The sequence below is a fragment of the Suricata suricatta genome, chromosome 9, assembly GCF_006229205.1.
Source record: "Suricata suricatta isolate VVHF042 chromosome 9, meerkat_22Aug2017_6uvM2_HiC, whole genome shotgun sequence".
Lineage (NCBI taxonomy): Eukaryota > Metazoa > Chordata > Mammalia > Carnivora > Herpestidae > Suricata > Suricata suricatta.
Genome location: NC_043708.1, coordinates 73871746 through 73889778, shown reverse-complemented (window position 1 = coordinate 73889778; position 18033 = coordinate 73871746). Strand labels below are relative to the sequence as shown.

General features: G+C 40.0%; 1 protein-coding gene across 4 annotated transcripts in view; it reads right to left on the bottom strand.

Moving 5' to 3' along the window:
- SLC12A6 (solute carrier family 12 member 6) overlaps positions 1–17667 on the bottom strand; it is an 86737-nt gene extending 69070 nt beyond the window's left edge. The window contains exon 1 of one of the 4 annotated variants that reach the window (XM_029952626.1): positions 16060–17667. In XM_029952626.1, the coding sequence (XP_029808486.1) occupies positions 16060–16330 (271 nt within the window). In that variant the 5' untranslated portion in view covers positions 16331–17667. The remainder of the gene's footprint in view (positions 1–16059) is intronic. The other 3 variants (XM_029952625.1, XM_029952623.1, XM_029952624.1) reach the window with 3 other exon arrangements.
- Between the last annotated feature and the right edge of the window lie 366 nt (positions 17668–18033).

The window sequence follows — 18033 nt, the reverse complement described above, 5'->3', positions numbered from 1 at the left end:
TTTTTTTTTTTTTTTAGTTTATTTATTTAGAGATAGAGACCGCATGAGCGGGGGAGGGGCAGAGAGCGAGGGAGAAGAATCTCAAGCAGGCTCTGCACCATGAGCGCGGAGCCCGAATTGGGGCCAGAACTCACAAAACCTGGAGACCATGACCTGAACAGAGACTGAGTGTTGGAAGCTTAACCGACTGAGCCACCCAGTCGCCGCTATGGTATCTTTTAGTAGTAAGACATAACCGCAGGCTGGGGCAAAAGGGCACTTATAATGACATTACTCTCATAGTGCTTTGTATATTAGACCAAATATTATACATTATTTATATTACTAGTTTCAGTAAAACTTTTTGTGACTTTTTTTTTTTTAAAGCATGCCCATTCTTTAGAAGAATGGATCTACTATGGGTAACATTTTGAAAGTACAATTTACTGTGCTACACTATCCAATTACTTATTTTTAATCAGAGGTAACAACTCATGACAACCAGCATTTTGTTTTATTCAATCATTTATTAAAAAAAAAGCAAAAGCAAATTAGATTTAGTGAAAAGACTTGAAGAATTAAGGGAAAGTAAGTGGGAAATTATTTTCAACATAAGGATTCTCTTCTAGGTTGTACTATACTGTTATACTACATTACTCAATTTTAGAGCAAATTATATATGCATTTCCTCTTCCTTCTTAGAACCTGAGAACTGTATTCTACAAAAGCCATACGCAAATAATCTAGAACCACACTATGTCTTGCTGAAGTGATTTGTAAGAATCTAGTAATACATGCTAAAAATGAATTCATGATGCAAGAAAACTATAAGTGAGCAATAAGCAAAGTCTCTGGAATTAAAAACCACATACATTTTGAATACGTGAGTTTTACCAAATGTCATCCTGTTCATTCCTGAGAGCATTTTTAAGATATGATGTTAAGGATTTTAGTAACATATTAAATAGTATTAAAAAAATGCAACTAGATGTCTAGCATGCTATTAAAAAGCTGGAAAAGTATAAAATAGAACAGTAGCTTCCACGACACACACAATATAGACTTACTTCATCTATTTACACCTTTTCACAGAATTGTCTCTCATAGACACACACACACACACACACACACACACACACACACAAATTTAGTGGGGATGGTGTGCAAAGAAAAATGGATTCTGATTTGGAAACAGATTCAAATCTGATGAATCTCTCCAAAACTCTTGTAATTTGAAGATACCATTTAGGGTGCTTTATCTACTACTGAGATACAGCCACACTTGAGAGAACCTTTAAAACTGTAACAACTGGGGCACCTGGGTGGCTCAGTCAGTTGGGTGTTCAACTCTGGCTCAGGTCATGATCTCAGTCTGTGGGTTCGAGCCCTGCATTAGGCTCTGTGCTGACAGCTCTGTGCTGATGGCTTCGAGCCTGGAGCCTGGAGCCTGCTTCGACTCTGTGTCTTCCTCTTTCTCTGCCCCTCCCCTACTTGTGCTGTCTCTCAAAAATAAAAACCAACTGACAGTTTTGTGCTCACAGTATTTGGTTTATTACAAATGGTGTTTTTACAACAAATAGTAAGGAAAGTGGACCCTACTTCCAATCAGTTGCTTTTCTTACCCCCAAGCAGTTGCTTCTAATGTAGTAAGTTACCACTTCAAAATATTCAGGATAGACATTCTCATCAAATCATTGTAACTGCCAGCCAGCAACTAAATATAAGTAGAAACTTACATTATACTTTAATTTTCTTGATCAAGGTACATTAATGATGAACTTTGAGCAACAAAGGTTATGTTGTATCCTCAGTTAACTCTTCATGAAGTTTACAGAGAAATAAACCCTTCATACTCATTATTTTATAAATCTAACAATAAATTCCTCTTATTAAGAGATATTTGACAGGAAAAGATCTGAATTATAGAATTTCATTAAAATGTCTGAATTATAACACTTCTAAAAAAAGCACAGAATTTCTAAAAATTTTAACTTATCTTCAAATATTAAGAGAAGAAAAAAGGTCATGTATTAGAGCAGGCATTCTGAAGGAAAATATCAGACTTCCATAAAGGACTCATGTACTCCCTGACCCCCATTCAGTTACTCAGGCTTTAAAGGGCCACTGGTAGGGAAACACTATCTCATGTAGTATCATTCAGAAGGTTAGGCAAACATTCAAAAGAACAGTGCTTTGCAAATGATCGCTGGTAAAGGAATATTTTTCTTTATATTCAGAATTCATGGTGGGCTAAAAATCTTATAAAAAGTAATAAAAATGAATTGCTAGAAAAATAGAATAATATACAAAACACAAGTTCTAATTTTTATTATTAGATTTGACATAAAATTACTCTATTAAACTGCTAAGCTACTTTTTAAAGCTTTCAATTTCTGAACTTATCTCCTCACAGAAAGCTCATGGACCAGCACCATTTACACACTACATTCCATGGCTATGTTACAGAATATTATAAACATTTTACTGGCAGTTCATTAGTTAAATTTAGAGCTATACCTGGAAAAGTATACAGATTCTCATTCTTAAGTAGAAAATGTATATATATATATTACTTTACTTAACATATCAGCAAACCCTTTTTCCCCTTCAGACACTGGACAGTAAATAGTGGTTTAAAATATCGAAATGAGGGGCACCTGGGTGGCTCAGTCAGTTAAGCATCTGACTTCGGCTCAGGTCTTGATCTCATGGTCAGTGAGTTCGAGCCTGCATCAGGCTCTGTGCTGACAGCTCAGAGCTTGAAGCCTGCTTCAGATTCTCATTCTTTCTCTCGCGCTCTCTCTCTCTCTCTCTCTCTCTCTCTCTCTCTCTCCTCGTCCTCCTCCTCCTCCTCGTCCCCTGCTTGCATTCTCTCAAAAATGAATAAATGTTAAATATAATATACATATATATATGTATTGAAATGATCACAAATTCTAAATTTTGCCTTATGTAGACAACTACAGAAAGAATTAGAGAGTTAATCAATTACTTTGGTGAAGACCAACTATCATGGATAGTCAGAACTTAAGACACCTAAGGGGTGCTTGCGTGGCTCAGATGGTTTAGAATCCGACTTCGACTCAGGTCATGATCTCACAGTCTGTGGTTTTGAGCCCTGTGTTGGCTCTGAGCTGACAGCTCAGAGCCTGGAGCCTGCTTCAGATTCTGTGTCTTCCTCTCTCTCTCTCTCTGTCCCTGTCCCACTCACTCTCTCTCTCAAAATAAAATAAAGACTTAAAAAAAAGATCTCCTAAGTCTCAGAATTCCACAAAATTGTCTATAAAAATGGGTTTTTGTAAAATGGTATCAGTGACAAACATATAACATGTGTTGGGGCTAATAACTGAAAGATAATAAATACGTCAGACATTATTTTCTGATGGATTCATAATATTGCATTGTGAGAAAGACAGAGGCTTCTCCAAATCAAAATGTCAGGAAAATCTCATGCTTTACTGAAGCTGAAGAAGTCATGCATTATTCAATACATATCTGAGTACCCACTATGTGCCATGAAATAGGAATACAGTGGAAAAAAAACACCGTTCCTGCCCTCAAAGAGTTCACAGTCATGTTATCTACCTCACTTAATAAAAGGCAACGTTAAACCAATTCTGTAAGTACAATACGATGTAAGCATAGAACCTTGAGGGCACAACACACCACTACTTTGCCCAGTTACTTCAGGGACCTACAGGTGTGAGTCTTCACTAAAGGAAAGGATGTAGTAGGAGGATAGTTGATGGCTAGCCAATTTGATAGCTACATCACCTATTTTGGCTGCTGACCCCAATTTTTTTTAGCTGCTATTATTATTTTTTATTAAATTTGGAGACTGCTTCTTATTGTCACAACTGTGTATGTGGGGCCTGGGAAGACAGCCCTGGATTTCCGGCTTGCCCTTTGGGACAAACAGTGGTACTGCCATTCACAAACAAAAAGAATGGAAGATCCTGTTTAAGGAAGATCATGATTCCAGTTTAGCGAAGATCACAGTTCCAGATTTTAAAAGTGGAATGTGAGGTTTCGCGGAGTCTCCTGCGCTGTCATACAAGAATCCCCTCTACTTTGCCAAACCCACTTCCTCGTCATGCGTCATGCGTGCCATGCTACTCCACCCAGCTCTGCCTTTGCGTAGCTCCTGTGTAGGGCTCCCCTGAGTTAAGTGCTACTTTCTCTATGATCCCACAGCTGTCTAAACGTATCCACAGAGCACTGGAATTGCCTCCATCTCTAGATGGTGAGCTCCTTCATCTCTGAATCCCCTCACCCCACCGAAAGTCCAAGTAACAGGCACAAAGGGAGTGTCCAACAGATGGCGGTCGCAGAGGGAATACGATCATGAAATTTTTCGTTGTAGGGATTTCGGATACTAGGAAGAAGGGGGTGAGGTGGTGGGGCTTTCCCCACGCTCCAATCCCTTTATATAGGCAGAGTGAAAACGGAGGTAAGTGACCCTACCAACCGACTTGATAATAACTAGGACCCAAAGATGAAGACGCACAACCACCCTCGGTTGGCTGCAGTAACGTGGCAGAGGCAGCAGCGGAAACCCCCACTAGGTAACGACTGGACATCTGAATCCACCGCCGCCATCACGACTCTCCAGCACGAACAACACACAACCAACCACTCTGACCCAAATATTAAATAAGGCATTATTAAAAGCCTTTGTGTAGTCAAGAGTCCTCAGCTTCCACTGTTTCCTTCTTCATGATATTACAACTCCCAGTATAAAGTGCCCATCTTTTTTATTAGACTAATGTGATTACAGCTACAGCCTAGATATTGCTGACAGCTCAGAGCCTGGAGCCTGCTTCAGATTCTGTGTCTCCCTCTCTCTCTGCCCCTCCCCGCTCATGCTCTGCCTCTCTCTGTCTCAAAAATAAATAAAACACTTAAAAAAAAATTATTATGAAATACTTGCAAGATAGGCTTCTAGTCAACTCTACAAATAATGTATATAAAATGAAACTGCAACATATTGTCAAAACTTAAGACATATTTCTAAAAATGAAAATACAATTCAAAACAAAATTTTCTTGTTAATTTCACTTCAGAGTTTTTGTTTTTAAATAAGTTATTGCTAACCTTCCAACAAAACTCCCATTTTGAGAGAGTGCATGCACGCACACAAGTAGGGGAGAGGGGCAAAGAACAGAATGGGGAAGAGAGAGAAAATCTCAAGCAGACTCCAGGTTCAGGACGGAGCCTGATTCAGGGCTCGATCCCATGACTCTAGGACCATGACCTGAGCCAAAATCAGGAGCTGGATGCTCAACTGACTGAGCCACCCAGGCACCCCCAAAACTCCATTTTAAAAGAGATATACTGGGGCGCCTGGGTGGCTCAGTCGGTTGAGCTTCCGACTTCGGCTCAGGTCATGATCTCACGCTCGTGAGTTTGAGCCCCGCGTCGGGCTCTGTGCTGACAGCTAGCTGGGAGCCTGGAGCCTGTCTTCAGATTCTGTGTCTCCCTCTCTCTGACCCTCCCCTGCTCACACTCTCTCACTCTCAAAAATAAATAAAAGATTAAAAAAATTAAAAAATAAAAATAAAAATAAAAGAGATATACTATGGGATGCCTAGCTGGCTCAGCTGGTAGAATAGGTGATTGCCAATTTTAGGGTTGTGACCTAGCCCCACGTTGGGGGTAGGGATTACTAAAAACCAAAACCAAAACCATAAAACAAATAGATCTACTGAAACTTGGGTCAACATATGAATATTAACTTTAGAGAGGATGAACTAATGTGCATAAATCAGTAACTGTATAATTTATCACTATTAAATTGCCCTGGGTATATGCAGGCCATTTATTTAAAAGACACTGAAATAGGGATACCTGGCTGGCTCAGGTGGCAGAGCATGTTGACTCTTGATCTCAGAGTTGTAGGTTTGAGACCCATGTTGGGATGTAGAGATTACTTAAAAATAAAATCTTTAATTAAAAAAAAAAAAGACACACTTTTAGGCCAGATTTCCTTTTAGGAACACAGAACCTTAAAATTATTCAGGAAACATGTCATTTTACTACCTTCTTTTGAAAAAACCAACAAAAATCCTATTTCCTTTCATGCCCCCAATCCAGACAAAAAAACTGCAAAAATGTACACTGAACTTAAAATTGTATTACTTTTATACTACTTCTACTCTACCTTTCCTGCTTACTAAATGCTTTAGTACAGCCAACTAATGTTAGTAGAGAAAGTGTAATAACAGGGATACTGATATTAAAATCACACACATCTGGGTTTAAATTACTATTTAACTATCCCTATTCTATTCTATTAACTATTACTGTTACTATTCTTCAACTTATTACTTGTATGACCTTGGGCAGGTTACTTAACCTTATCAGTTTCAATTTTCTCCTGGATGAGAAATCCCATCATAGCTCTGAAGAAAATGACTTTATTTTAAATGAAAAAAATATCAAAACATGATTTTTCATTTAATAGGGAAGAATGTCTTCTACTTCCTAGTAATTCTTAGAATTCTATTGGAAATTAGTACACTGCAAAACTATGAAAAAAACTTTATTTTATTTTTAAAATATGTTTATTTTGAGAGAGATGGTGTGAGAGTGTGTAGGAGTAAGTGGGGATGGGCAGAGAGCAAGGGAGAGCGAGAATGGCAAGCAGGCTCTGATGCGGAGCTTGATCTCATGAACTATGAGATCATGACCTGAACTGAAATCAAGAGTCTGATACTGAATCAAGTAAACCACCCAGGTGCCCCTAAATACTTTAAAATAAAAACTATTTAGGGAGCCTGGGTGGCTCAGTCGGTTAAGCCTCCGACTTTGGCTCCGGTCAGATCTCACGTTCATGGGTTCGAGTCCCGCGTCAGGCTCTGTGCTGACAGCTAGCTCAGAGCCTGGAGCCTGCTTCCGGTTCTGTATCTCCTTTTCTCTCTGCCCCTCCCCCCTCTCATGCTGTGTCTCTCTCTGTATCAAAAATAAATAAAACATTAAAAAAATTAAAAAAAAATAAAAACTATTTAAAAAATAATTTAGGATGTAAACTAACCAGTTGTGAAAATAAGTATTATTTCTGGATGTGAAAAAAAAAAAGTTTGGATGTTAAGTGCAAATGCTCTCAATTAAGATAAATTTCAGTTTGCCCTGATTTCTCAGCTCCTGAACGTGAAAACGTATATGTTTATACAAGAATTTAAACGATTTATTTAAGTTTATTTGTTTTTAGAAAGAGAGAGAGCAAGGAGGGGCAGAGAGAGAGAGAGAGAGAGAGAGAGTGAGTCTCAAGTGGCTCTGCACTGCAGGTACAGAGGCCAGATGCAGGGTTCAAACTCCTGAACTGTGAGGTCACGACCTGCGCAGAAATCAAAAGTTGGACACTCAACCGATTGAGCCACCCAGGCACCACAATATAGAAGAGTTTTTAAACTTACTGTTTTCAAACCAGCTGCATAAAAACTGAATAGTCTTACCCCTAAGTAAAAGCAGATTTTTTTGATAAAATGGAGAAAATTAGGAAATTCAGGTGCCACGTGGCCAAAAATTAAAACTATCAACCAAATGGTTCTGACTGTAAAAAGAGGAATGTGGCGGGCGCCTGGCTGGCTCAGTCCACTGTGCATCTGACTCTTGATGTCAACTCAGGTCATAATCCCAGAGTTGTGGGATCCAGCTCTGCGTCGGGCACTGTGCTGAAGGTGGAGTCTACATGAGATTCTCTCTTTCTCTCTCTGTCCCTTCGCCCCTCTGTCCCATTCGCACATGCTCTAAAATAAAAAGAGAACTAAGATAAAAAGAGGAATGCTACCAATTGAATATCCTGCATGGATTTCTCAAGACCATTAGAAAAGTATAAGGCTTAGCAATGCAGTAATAAAAATGCAAAGCAGAAGATGCCACTGACCAATTCAGCAATAAACTGCAGGCTGAAACCCATCTCTCTAAAAGAACAGGGAATTTTAAAATGAAAAACAAAACAAAATAAAAAACTAAAGTTAGGATTAAAACCTAAACATACCTGTTATCTCCTAATAAGACACCTTTTGTTTTCTGTCTCTGGGCTTTTCAACTACAAAAACTTCCATTTTAAGAAGAAAAAGAAGCTTCAGCCCTCACATTTTTTCAGTAGACATCCAAAGGTAACTTCAAAATATCAGACTGTGCACAGCCTTTCAGACTGATTTACTTACAATATTGACTTAATTCTGAAATTTTGCTAACTCGAAGTTCCACCAATGATTTAAAATTTAAAAATCTTCAAAAGTAAAATGTACCTAAACGGCAGAAATGTTAAAAAGATGACAAATGTACGCCTTAGAACGAAGCAAATGTGGTAATACTATTTCTTATTCATCAACTATTGAACTTCGGCAGCTAAAGCAAGGTACCTTGTGTGTCTGCTGTGTGTGTGCTGTATGCTTGGCAGTTTTGTGCTCACAACTTCGTCTGTAATTGCTCGGGTTCCACACAATACACCAAAGCACTCATCACAGGATTGTCGTGAGGAACATCTTCTTTTCTTATTTACTTATGAAACTTCATTAAAATAACACATTGTTTCACAAAGTAAAATGCTTTCATAATGTCCACAATATACCCCTCCAAGGTTTCACATGTACTGCTACCAAACCCCTCACCATACTCTGGTTTCTCTTATCACATAAACCTTTGACCTTTCTCTACAAAAAAGAAAAACAACAACAACAGGAGACCTCTCCAAGAACTTGAACACCTATCATTTGCATTACACTGATTCAGCAAACCCACCAGGGGCAGCTGCTGTGGCAACGGTGTCACACCAAAAGGGCAGGGGTTGGGTGCTGAAATCCAGTTTGTCCTTCTCTAGCGAAGCCTGGAAGGGCTGTCTTTTTTACAATTTGCATAAAGGTTGGGGTACCCGGGTGGCTCAGTGATTTTAGCTCAGGTCATGATCCCATGGTTTGTGAGTTCAAGCCCTGCATCAGACTCCACACTGACAGTGCGAAGCCTGCTTGGGATTCTCTTTTCCCCTCTCTGTCTGCTTGTTCCCCACATGTGCTCTTTCAAAATAAATAAACTTAAAAAAAGAGAGAGAGAGAGAATTTGCATAAAGGTCTTACTATTTCAGAGTCCAGGCAGAAGAGACAAAAAAAGAGGCAGCTACAATCCAAAGTTTACAGCAAAATATCATCCGCATAGGTCATTACAAATTATCTTAAATGTCAGCATTAGAAAGAAACATCCCCTTATTCTAACAGCCTTGAAATGGGAAAGTATGACTTTTAACGGTGCGTGGAGTGTCCTCTTCCTTCTCTTCCATGCTAGTAGAGATAATATCAAAGCAAGGTTTATGAGCATCTGGAAGCAAGAAACATGCCACTGACAGGGAAAGAATAAGGCCTTTGGTGGAAAAGAATTAGTGAGGGCATAGAAGAAATTACCAAAAAGAAAAGACACAAACTTGAAGCATCACTTTACCAATTTGTGCTAAAACATAGAGTATGCTAGGACAGACTCTGTATAAGAAGTTCTTTCTATCAAAGCAGCTTTCTTAATCACAGTTCAATCTTTTGTTATAGATAGTTTCAAATATACACAAAAGCAGATAAAACAGTAAAATGAATCCCCATACACCTTTTGCTCCAATTCAAAATATAAACGTTTACCAAGGTAGTTCTATTTCTTAACTTTTTTGGGGGGGGGGTTGGGTGATGGGAGTACATTTCATTTTACTTGTGAATACCTCAGTATGTATCTTTATAGATAAGGACTCTAACACAATGTTTTAAATATACCTAAGAAAATTCACAATAATTCATTGAAATCATTTAATACCAAGTACATTTCCCTGATTACCCCAAAGGTATCTTTCATTCTTGTCAACATCAGGATCCAAATAAAGTCCACACCTTGCATTTGGTTGGTCTGCTTTTTGTGTGTAACAGATTTCCCTCTCTTCCCATTACTCCTACCCCATGCCATTTAGTTTTTGAAGAATCCGGTTATTCAGTAAAATTTCCTACATTCTGGACTTGGCTGATTGCTTTCTGTGGTGTAAAGTAGTATATTATAAAGTTTAATCATTGGCTGTAAAGTATGGAACAAAGAAGAAAAACAGATGTGGTCTATGACCAAAATGTTTCAGAGAAGTAACACTGGAAACCCTTAAAAAAATATATATATATATATATATACACACACATATATATATGTAGAGGCACTGGAGTGGCTCAGCTGGTTGAGCATCTGACTTCAGCTCTGGTCATGATCTCACGGTTTGTAGACCTGAGCCCTGCATCAGGCTCTGTGCTGACAGCTCAGAGCCTGGAGCCTGCTTTGGATTCTTTCTCCCTCTCTCTCCGCCTCCCTCCTTTCATACTGTCTGTCTGTCTCTTTCAAAAAAAAAAAAAAAAACTTACATGTATAAAATCAGAGGATGCTATCAGTGACCTAAGAAGGTGCCAAATCCATGTGTTTTTATGAAACTATCCATCTTACTACCTTCTACAATGTTATAGCTGAAGTAAAATGAACAATATTCAAGAACCACATACACTTGACTCTGGAACAACACAGGTATGAACTGCATGTGCCCACTTATTCTTGGATTTCTGTAAGTAATACAGTTTAGTATTGTAAACACATTCTGTCCCTTATGATTTTCTTCGTAACATTTTCTCTTCTCCAGCTTACTTTATTATAAGAATATTAGTCTATAACACATACAAAAATGTTAACTATTTACATTATTGGTAAGGCTTCTGGTCAACAGTAGGCTATTAGCAGTTAGTTTGGGGGAATCCAAAGTTACATTCAAATTTTCTATTGCATGGGAGTTGGTACCCCTAACCCCTGTGTTGTTCAAGGGCCAACTATAATATGAAAGCTATATTTAAAATAAGGGTAGGGGCGCCTGGGTGGCTCAGTCAGCTGAGCATCTGACTTCAGCTCAGGTCATGATCTCACGGCTCATGGGTTTGAGCCCCTCCTCAGGCTCTGTGCTGACAGCTCAGAGCCTGAAGCCTGTCTTCAGATTCTGTGTTTCCCTCTCTCTGACCCTCCCCTGCTCACGCTGTCTCTCTCTCTCTCTCTCAAATAAATAAATAAAACTTTTTTTTAATTTAAAAAATAATAAAATACGGGTAATAGTCACCTTTGATTGGTAATACAGTGTAATTCACTTATTTTGGTTTGGGGCAAAAAATTAGAAGTTTTTTGGAAAAGTACAAAAAAGTGCTTGGTACTTTGAAGTATGTTCTTATGGAGAAAAACAAAACAAGTAGATAGCTCTCCAAGTTGCTTAGTCTATCACTATTCTGATTTAACCCGAGATCAGCTGACTAGGCTAAATGTGCATGTGTAGTGTAATGGCTCCACGGGGAGATAAATTCTATTCTATAAGACCTACTGACATCTAAGGAAAAGTCTGCTGTGACTATCTAGTTAGTGAAGTCCTAATCAGGTGGGAAAGCTCTTCTCAAATGCACAGCATTAATCACTCTTCCCTTTTGGGCTACAGTCTTCAATGCTGGCTTTATGTTAGAATGAGCTGAAAAGCTTTTAAAAAAAAAAAACCACTGGTGCAATTAAATCAGAATCCCTGGGAAAGGGGTAGAGGTATTTTTTTAAAAGATCTCTAGATCATTCCAATATGCAACCAGATGAAGCATCACTGCTCTAGTGGGTACATTTCATTTGCCTTTACCATGGTATGTTTTTAATTTTTTGTTTATATTTCTATCCTTTTTTAAAATTTATTTATTTTGAGAGAGAGAGAGAGAGAGGTGGGGGGGGGAAGAGGGAGCGAGAGCGAGAGAGCGAATGAGTGGGGGAGGGGCAGTGAGAGAGGGAGAGAAAGAGAATCTCAAGTAGGCTGTGCCATTGCAGAGGCCAATGTGGGACTCAAACTCAGGAGATTATGACCTGAGCCAAAACCCAAAACCAAGACTCGGATGTGTAACTGACTGAGCCACCCAGGCGTCCCTATTTCTATCTCTATTTTTAGCTTAGAAGATCTTCAACTTAGTATGTATTTTATTGAGTGCAGATTAAATGTGGCATCACACACTATACTACGTGCTGATGATACAAAGACAACTTTGTGTCCCTTTCCCAAGAACCTTACTGCCTAGGTGAGAAAGATAACATACAAACAAAAAAACAACAAAATTAAGTGAAATAGGTGGACAGTAACCTAAGGGATATAGAGACATAGAGAACTGATCTAGTGAACTGGGAGTGGGGGTGAATCAGAAAAAGTTTCAGACAGAAGGTGACTCTTTGAAGGATGGACTTCTCTAAATTATGTTTGCATCTCTACCACCTAATGCCCCCCAATAAAAACTTGGTATTAGTCACCCTCGGAATTGGTATACTTAGTTCTCCTTGATTTAAATAGGTTTTACTTTTATCCCACCTGAGAAACTCACTCTCAAGGCTGCACATTAAATCATGTTAACACTGGACCTGCCCCACCTCTGAAACAATTAACTCCAACATTCAACTGACCACAATCTTTAATCCTTCTACATCTTTCACTACCACTTTACTCTATCAGGTCCTCCAGTCTCTTAAGTGTCTCCATTTTTATCTCAGTTCATCATTTTCCTTCACTATATTTTTCTATTGTATTATTCTAAAACGTGCTGTATTTTTCATTTTTTGGCACTTTGCGGTATCTTTATTTTTGTATTTATGATACAGCGTTACAATTTATAGGAACATTTGTTTGTTTTCTCTATTAGATCCTAACTTTCCTTACAACAGTAATTGGGATTCTTTTTCTTGGTCCTCCTGCATCCTTAACACCCAGAACAGGGTCTGACCCCTAATAAGTGTTCAGTAAATGTCTGGTGAAGGAATGGAGAAAGTGTTCTTGTCATTTTTACCACTACACCACAAGCTCTCCAAAGGCAGAGACTGTCTGATACATATTATTTCCTATAATTCCTACTAGAGTGCCTAACACATATCAGAGTCTCAGGGAGCATTTGTTCAATTGTAAAAGGATGAAATGTATTGGAGCCTGTGTAAGACATATAAAAATATGTTCCTTGCTCTTTTTTGGTATTATTATCTTACCAACCATTTAAGGTAACTCAACAGTTATAAGACAAGTGTAAATAATGTTCATCATGGCAGAGACAAAATTATATAAGCACTGGATATAAGTCAGGGGGCCTGCACTTTTCAGTCTTGGCTTCCCACTCTGTGATCTACAAATAACCATCTCTGTAAACCTTAGTTTCCCCATTTCCATTTTAATGTTTATTTATTTTTGGGAGAGAGTGAAAGAGCGCAAATGGGGAAGGGGCAGAGAGAGGGAGACACAGAACCTGAAGTAGGCTCCAGGCTCTGAGCTGTCAGCACCGAGCCCGATGTGGGTGGGTCTTAAACCCGTGAACCATGAGATCATGACCTGAGCCAAAGTCGGATGCTTAACAGAATGAGCCACCCAGGCGCTCCCCTCCCTGCCCCTTTTTAAAATAGAGTTTGACCAGAATTCAATTCTTGGTCATCTGAGGTTCCCTAACATGCTATGCCTCTTAAAATTTTTATTATTAAAATGATACACCCTCAATCTAAAAACTGTACATGCCCTTCTGAATTGTTTAGGTAAAGGAAAAGTCCCGTTCTCCACCCTATTTTCATAACTCTGCAGAGGTATGCACTCTCAACAGTTCCTTTGGTACCTTTAAGGCATTCTTCATGTAAAACCAAGTACAGTCTAAGATTCTTGTTTTTATTTACCAACAGCACAATCCCATATATTCTAATGGAACCTTGACAAAATGAAAGCAAAATTATAAATGCTTTGGTAGTAGAAAGAGAATTACCCACTCAAAAGGCCAACAGTAGAAAAACTTAAAACACAGATAGAAATAAGTACTTACAACTTCGTGTTTCACTCCCCTTGGTTGTACAGTGTAATGTGAGTAAAAAGTGTATGATGAGAAAAAAAATTTAAGGTGGGAAGCTTACATGTGGAAGAAATGTGAGAGGCATGGGAATTGTAGAAAAAGGAGAGATAATCATACCAATGTCACAAATACAGAAGGATGTATACATAAAAGGCCAAAAAAATCACAGAATTCTAAATATTAAAATAGCAAACACAATTCTGAAATACACTATAAGCTTAAGGACAGAATCCACTGCAGAAAATGCAGAGTTGTTTTCCTATTTTAATTACAGCCCAGAAACAAATGTAGATTAGTATGTCCTTGGTTTTCTTGACAACAGGATTCTGTGAAGATCTATATCTAAGTCTAACAAGGGCATCCGTGTATTAAGAAGCCAAAGATGAAATAACTTGTAAAAGTTGTCATCATTTTTTAGAAAACAGAGAAAAAAATAGGTCATTAGTAAAATAGGGAACTAGTTTCCTGAGAATATAATGGAAATTGCAATCTAATGGCTGGACTGTTAATTTCTCTTTCATTTGGTATCGTAATATTTCAACATTAAGGGATATGTTAAAGAGCCATGCTTTAACTTCTACACCCATCTAAAAAAACATAGATTTTACCTAGATAGGTCCCAAATTTTAGCTATGTAGGGTAAAACGATACCACTCTATCCTGTAAATAATGCTTGTAAATAAGGTAAAGACAGCAGCCTGGATAAGGATCCTATTCCACAAGGCTAACAACACATTACAGAAATAAGTTCACTTTTTAAACAGAATAAAAATACAATTCCATAATATGTAAGTCACAAGACTAAACAGAATCTAGCTATAAATTGCTTAATGACAATTACAGAATTAAAAAAAAATAAACACTGTTATAGTCTTTATCTGGTATTTTTACAACCTAAATATAGTACAATGGATATAAACTAAAGCTACAATTTAGAATTAACTTGGAGGAAGAGAACATGATAAATTATGTTTTATTCCATTCCATGGTATAAAGTTTGTCAAAAAGTTGAAAATAGTTAAGTCCATATCTCCATAAAATAGTCAAGGATAAGTGAATTCTAGGACCAAACTTTACCAAATCTACTTTGTCTCCAGACGTTCAAAAACACAAACAGAAATAAGGAACTAAAGTCATTCTGGTTTCCTGCACCCTTTCGGTCAAGAGGAACAATACTTCCTGATACCGGAAAATGTCAAGTCAGTAGCTGAAGCTATCGTTTTCAAATTTGGGTAAAATACCATCTTAAGAATCTTTAAGATTAAGAGAAATTTTCACTACTAGACATATCTACATTATAATTTAACATAAAACTAACCATATAAAGCAGTACGGTAATTCTCAAACTTTTGTACTTCAGGGTCTAAAAATGTGATGATCTCTCCATTGTATCTCCTTTCTCTCTTCCATCACTTCTTCCCACTAAATCCAGTAAAAACTTACAAACCAGCTAACACAAATTAGTGTAGGCAGCTTAAGGTCTGTAGTGGTCAAGAGAAGTCAGAAGCGGCTTGTGTACTACTATTTCCTGACTACAAAGGCTCAACACCTTCCATCTAATGTTCCAAGTGAATAAAGTATGTAGAAATCAGACCCTAAAAGCCTCTCTACAAAATTATACGAGAATTTGGCCCCACAAGCCTCTTTAGAATTTCTCCATTAGACTGAATAGCACAATAGATCCACCAGCCTCATCCAGGGTGAGCTAAGCTTCTTCAACTAGTGTCTCTGTAAAATAGACATTTTTACAAGGAATTTTGTGACACAGTATCTGAAATCTTTGTAGGAAAACCAATAACTAAAATAAGATCAATAACTACTCCTGGTCACTAGCCTTAAAAAGCCAACTGTAATATTTTGAACCCCAAAGCTAGCTCTCCACTAAATTTCACAATTCAGGATTCTCTGTGCTGAAAAACTATTAAATTCTTCGATATTCATCCTAAACCAAAACACTTAATTAAATTCTAAGGAGACAAAATGGAGAAATCGGAAAATCAATTTGCTTTTCTCCTTTCCATATACCTTCCCACAAGCCAGATTACTGCTGCAGAGAGTTCCGGTGCTGACCAGTATTCCAAAAGGTTCCAGGCCTCTCAAAAAGAGGTACCTTGGTTCCTGACTACTGGATAATGGAAAAGTGATTTCCCAGAACAGTAAGCCAGGAACAACGGGTCCTGTCGTCTGGGTTCCTACTTACCCTCAGTTGCATCCTGGGGGTTAGAAGTCCGGTCACTAGCCGGATCCAGTGCAACAGTTGCCAGTGAAGTGGTGGCTCCAGACATCTCACTCATAGGCTCACTACGGCTTGTTTCTGGCACACTTTCCCGTGAGCTAAACCTTACTCGGGAGCTGGACCGGGAGCTGAGGTCCGGGCTGGTATCTGACAAACCAGGAATGTCATCTATCTTTGTTGGTGTCACCATGAACCGAACTGAAGCCATCTTGGTGTTGGTTTCTGGAGGATGCATTATTGGTTTTCTTTTCCTTTAGAAGAACAAAGAAAAAAGGAAACCCCCGCAAAAATCCTTCCTCCTACGCTAGCTACTTTTGATTGCAAAATAGAAAAGATAACTTAAAAAAAGAAACCTTCAATAATCTTGATTTATACCACAAAAAGTCCCAAATAAGAATCCTTCTATTCAGAATTCAAACAGACTATCCCAGAAAGTGCACTGCCATTAAATATTTAAGGGGGGAAACATACAAAACGATACCAATCTCGTGTAACTTCCTTTCTTCAGAAAAAAAAAAGTAAAAAAAGTTATCTATCTCCCCCGGTCCAGGGCTTCGGGCTCAGTGCCATGGTCTCAGAGAAGCAGGTGAAGCCTTTCTCCCCTCGACCCCCAGGTTTCCACCGAGGTAGTTAAGTCTTTTTTATCCGGTAAATGTCCCAGGGTTCCAGTTGGGCAAAGTGCGAGCAGGCCCACCCTTATCAGGCGAATACAGCACAGATCAGATTGCGACACGGTGAACACCCGGCCACCTGTTGTGTATCAGGTGAATACCCCACAGGTTTGGCTGGGAGGTGTGTGGAGAGTCACCCGACGTTTTTGAGGCCAGTAATCCACTTGGGTCTGATGGGAGAGATGCGCATGCATAACGGGGAAAATAGCCCACACTACTGGATACAGGAGAATGAGGAGAAAAGGGTGAGCAGAGGATGCAGGGGTAGAGCGAATTGTCGTCTCCAAGAGGTCTGCGGGGGTGGCCCGCCCGCTCTTCAGGCAAAACGGTCCCTAGGATCTGAGAGGAGGCGGCCAGCGAGCGGATCGAGACCCCTCGGACTGCAGCTCAGGGTCGTGGCAGGTCGTCTAGTCCATCGAGCCCTCAGCCAGCTCGCTGGGTTTCTCCTGCGTGTGACAGGACGGGCCACCCTTCTGCCGGAGGGCGCTTTCTCCCCGACAGGGCCGCGGCGCACGTCAGGCCCTTGCCTTTCTTCCTTCGGGTCCTAGCAAGAGAGGAGACGGCCCCGTAGGCTGGCCGGGGCAGAGCAGGAGTGGGCGGCGGGGATAAGGGGAAGAGGAGGTCGCAGGTGCGGGATCCCGGCGCCAGCTGATGCGGGTGCGCGCGCAGCTGTTGTTTACGAGCCGGTAACTGTTTCGGAGCCGCGGCGCGCAGGAGGGCTCCGGCTGCCGGGGAGGGCGCCCCCTCCCCGGGCAGACGCCAGAGCAGCCGTTACGTGACCTCGCCGCCCCCGGCCCCGGGCCCGGCGGGCTGCACCAGCGCCGCCGCAGCCCCTCCCTTCCCTCTCCGCTCGTTCCTCATTCGAGGTTAACGGTCCGAAGAGAAGCCTGGGGGAGCGGTCGGAGGGCGGTACCGTCCCGCGAGTGCTGAGGAGCCCCGCCCAGCCTCTGCAGTCTGCGAGGCGACGAAAAGGGCTGCGCGCATGCGCTGCCGGGATTCGCAGAGGGACTGAAGGGCTACACGTGGAAGGCCCAGAGGACGATGGGAACTGTAGTTGCGTGTTGGGGCCTGAGTTGGGTGCACAGGAAAAAACAAATCCTTTTCCTTCTCGTTCCTGCTGTCTTGCACAAACTCAGGTCTGGAGGCATTTAGGGAACATCTGAGAGCAGACCATATCTTCTGCCTTCTGCCGACAGAACCTCAAAACCCATCTCTTTTTAATAAAATTGTCTCTGAAAATACCGTTCATAATTTCTTTAAAAAAACC